This window comes from Crocuta crocuta, unplaced genomic scaffold, assembly GCF_008692635.1.
Source record: "Crocuta crocuta isolate KB4526 unplaced genomic scaffold, BGI_CrCroc_1.0 scaffold15, whole genome shotgun sequence".
Classification (NCBI taxonomy): Eukaryota; Metazoa; Chordata; class Mammalia; order Carnivora; family Hyaenidae; genus Crocuta; species Crocuta crocuta.
In genome coordinates this window covers 4,104,888-4,109,064 of record NW_027530508.1, presented here as the reverse complement: position 1 = coordinate 4,109,064, position 4,177 = coordinate 4,104,888, and the positions used below count along the sequence as shown (strand labels likewise).

The 4,177-nt window shown below is 55.6% G+C and overlaps 1 protein-coding gene across 1 annotated transcript in view; it reads left to right on the top strand.

Moving 5' to 3' along the window:
• The window catches only part of TRIB3 (tribbles pseudokinase 3), an 8,703-nt gene extending 5,580 nt beyond the window's left edge, over nucleotides 1-3,123 (top strand). Inside the window, exons 3-4 of the mRNA XM_077766898.1 lie at nucleotides 1-181; nucleotides 1,962-3,123. The exon at nucleotides 1-181 is cut by the window's left edge and continues 178 nt beyond it. Of these exons, the coding sequence (XP_077623024.1) occupies nucleotides 1-181; nucleotides 1,962-2,454 (674 nt within the window). The 3' untranslated portion in view covers nucleotides 2,455-3,123. The remainder of the gene's footprint in view (nucleotides 182-1,961) is intronic.
• Nucleotides 3,124-4,177: the final 1,054 nt, after the last annotated feature.

The following is a 4,177-nucleotide window of genomic DNA, read 5'->3' as shown; positions in this document are numbered from 1 at the left end:
CCTTTTTCCCGCGGCCCCACGGGGACATGCACAGCCTGGTGCGCCGCCGCCGCCGCCTCCCCGAGCCCGAAGCCGCGGCGCTCTTCCGCCAGATGGCCGCCGCCCTGGCCCACTGTCACCAGCACGGCCTCGTCCTGCGCGACCTCAAGCTGCGGCGCTTCGTCTTCGCCAACGAGGAGAGGTGAGCGTGGTCACAGAGGTCCTACTCAGACACGCGTAAGGGGTGAGCCATGGTGGGGAAACTGAGGCCCAGGAAGGGAAAGTAACTTACCAAGACATGGAGAGGCCTGGATTAGCACCTCCTCCCGGGTCCCAGGAAGAGGTTGACTCAGGCCTAATGGAGGCCTCTGAGGTGGAGCATTGCCTTTGTGACAGTCACAGTGGTGACAGTGCTAAAGAGCTTGGCTGCACTGTCCGACTTGGCTGGGACCCTTAGGGACAGGAGGCAGGCCCTATCATTGTTGCCGTAGGTCAGCAGAGGAACCGGGCCCAGAGAAGTCAAGTAAGGCCCAAGATCCCACAGCGAGTCTGGAGGCTCAACCGACTGAGCGGTGCAGGCGCCCCCTTCTACATTTCACACTAAAATGAACATGCCTTTAGTCAGAAGTGGAATGCAAATTTTATAATGATTTTTAAGCTAATATGCAACTTCAGGTAACGTTGAACTTAGGGTGAGTTACAGCACCCACAGCCCTCCAAGGTGAGAAAGCCACCTCCTTGTCTTTTTAAGGCAATAGTTTGACAAGCACTATTCATAGAAGAGGGATGCTGGAGACGGATGTTCAAATCCCAGTTCTATTTTTTAACTTCCTCTTTGGCCTTGCTCACCTGCCCGAGCCTTGATTTCTTTCATCTGTCAAATGGGCCAAGAATGAAGACACCCCCACTACTCAGTGCTGTGATTCACAAGATTGGTCGGTGTTTGTGAAATGCCAGCAGGCACCCAGGAAGTGGTGTCATGGGAATAGTATTAATAGCAGCAGTAATAGAGTGGTTATTATTAAAGTAACCCAGAACATTCTGTGGGAATTGCTTAAGGCAAAAGTTGCAAATGGTGGGCTATGCACACGTTTTTCTGCCCCCTGACACATGTTCATGTTTTAAACAATTTTTTTTTAACGTTTATTTGTTTTTGAGAGAGAGAGACAGAGGAATGAGCAGGGGAGGGACAGGGAGATGTGGAATCCGAAGCAGGCTCCAGGCTCTGAGCTGTTAGCACAGAACCCTACACGGGGCTCGAACTCACGAACTGTGTGATCATGACCTGAGTTGAATCAACTGAGCCACCCATGCGCCCCAATATTGACAGTAATTTTGTTAGTGGTGCCCTTTTTATGTAGGGTTTGTATTGAGGTGTGTGACACGGTCCCCACTTCCTCTGTTTCTCATTTTGCTGCCTGCCTGGACCCTAAGTTTGCCTCTGGTTGAGAGGCTTAATGCCCCTGGCCCTCTCAGCCCCCTCCCCAAGGGACTGTTGGGAAACATGCTCCTCCCAGAGCCCTAGTTCAAACTGATTTGCTCTGTGGCCTTGAGAAATGACTAATGTCTCTGAGCCTGGGCTTCCTCGTTTATAAAATGAGATCCATCAACCAGCCTCACAGGCATCGCGCAATCCCTTTTTTTTTTTTTAAGTTTATTTATTTTGAGAGAGAGACCACGAGTGGGGTAGGGGCAGAGAGAGAGGGAGAGAGAATCCCGAGCAGGCTCCACACTTTCAGCGCAGACCCCACTGCAGGGCTCGAACTCATGAACCACGAGCTCATGACCTGAGCCAAGGACGAGAGTCGGCCACGTAACCAGCCGCGCCGCCCAGGCGCCCCAAGACTGGTTCGATTCTGCCAAAGGCCAGGAGGCGCTCGGGAAGTGGGTGCCATTAAGGGTGACAGCGTGTGGGGGCGTGTGTGGTGGCATGGGGGGGCGGGCCATCAGGAGCCCACCCCTCTCTCTCTCACCTGCCACAGGACAAAGCTGGTGCTGGAGGACCTGGAGGACGCCTGTGTGCTGAACGGCCCCGATGACTCCCTGTGGGACAAGCATGCGTGCCCTGCCTACGTGGGACCTGAGATCCTCAGCTCCCGGGCGGCGTACTCGGGCAAGGCGGCCGACGTGTGGAGCCTGGGCGTGGCGCTCTTCACCATGCTGGCCGGCCACTACCCCTTCCAAGACTCAGAGCCTGTCCTGCTCTTTGGCAAGATCCGCCGCGGTGCCTTTGCCCTGCCTGAGGGCCTCTCGGCCCCTGCTCGCTGCCTGGTCCGCTGTCTCCTTCGACGGGAGCCGGCCGATCGGCTCACGGCCACGGGCATCCTGCTGCATCCTTGGCTGCGCGAGATCCCGAGCCCCTCCGCTCCACCCCGAGCCAGCCTCTGGGAGGCTGATCAGGTGGTCCCCGACGGGCCGGGGCTGGAGGAGGCTGAGGAAGAGGAGGGGGCCAGAGAAGCTGGTCTGTACGGCTAGGCAGCCCTTAGACGCGCCGCTGCAACGGTGGCTTGAGTTTGGGGTATCTCTGAGCTCTCTCCTGCCTTTTTTTTTTTTTTTTTTGCACTGAGCAAAACCTTAGTGCCTTCTAGAAGGGAAAGAGGGGGCATGCGTGAAGTGTGCTGGATGCATGCCTGTGTGGTTGCACACACCTGGGCACACAGGCTTGTGCATTTGACGGATCCTTCCTGGGAGCTCACTGCGGGCCACGCAGCATCCACTCGTGCCAGGGGCCAGGACTTCTGACCTGGGACCGTCCCTCTCACAGATCCCGGTGCCAAAGGCTGCTGGCCTCTCTCTCTTGCAGCTCAGGACTCCGGAGCCCAGGCCATGCTGGGAACTGTGCTCCCAGCAGCTCTCTCCTCTGTCCAGGCCCAAGCCAAGGACTGGGCTGGAGGGTCTCCGGTCCAACTTTGAGGCTGGTCCTCACCTCATTCAAGGAGTGGTTTGGGGTGAGGGCCCACGCCCGTCCCCCTCTGGCCTGAGCACCAGAGTTGGAGGGTGGAGGAGGCAGGGTCTTCTCCCCCCTTGGTCCCCCAGGAACGTCCTAACCCCTGTTCTGGGTTTTGGATCAATACCATGGGTTTTGGATGCCCTAAGAATCCATTTTTACCTTGTGCCTAATAAAGGAGTTATGAGATACTTTAATTTCTCTGGGACATTTCTTCTAGCCCCTCTCCTCCCCATCCCTTACCGGTTCTCCTTGCCCCGGGGCTAAAGGCCAGAGGCTTGGGTCTCAATCTCGGCCCAGTGGTCCCTGCCGTCCAGCGTCTGGAGCCTGGAACCTGCTTCGGATTTTATGTCTCCCTCTCTCTCTGCCCCTCCCCGGCTCGTGCTCTGTCTCTTTCTCTCTCTCAAAAATAAATAAACATAAAATAATAATAATGGAAGTAAAAGAAGGAAATGTATTTCACACAAAGCAAGAAGTCAGGAGATGGGATGGGCTTCTGGGCTGGACAATTTGGCCCTCAGAACTATCAGCAAGGGCTCTGGCTCTCCGGGCTCATTCTGTCCCTGCTCTGTCGACCTGGTGACCACGGGCACGATGGCCACAGCAGTCCTAGGTGCCACATAAGAGATCCATGACCAGAGGGAGCAGGAGGGTGGCACAGAAGTACCAGAGAACTCAGTACTCTAGCGTCAGGTTGCCTGGAATTAAATCCTGGTTCCCACACTAGCTGTTTGCCCCTCTGTTTCTGAACCACTCTACTCTATACCTTGGATTACTCATCTCCGCGGTGAGGGAAACGGTGCCCAACTCTTCAGCATCCAGTGAGTGATTTCACATAAAGCACTTAAACCCTCCAGAAGAGTTAGCTGTCATTAGGTTCCCCATAGCTTTTTCTTGGGATGGCAAAAGCTTTCCCAGGAGCCCTCCTAACAGCCTTTCCCACATAGCTCATTGGCCAGAGCTGGGTCACATGCCCTTTCCTGACCAATCACCAGCAAGGGAAATCCACTCACACTATTAACGTGCCAATCCCCCAGCTGTAGGTGGGTACAGCCCCCCCCGGAAGGCTGATGCTACCTGTGGCAGGGGAGATGTCACCTGAGCAAAATCAAATTCTGGGAGGAGGGAGTGGGAGAAAGCACGAGAACTGAGGTCAATAGGCTGCTGGCTGCAGACATGAGGAAAGCCATCCTAGGTCATCCAGCCACCAATCCGCAAATGCAGAGATCGGCAAGGCTGGCCGAGACCGGA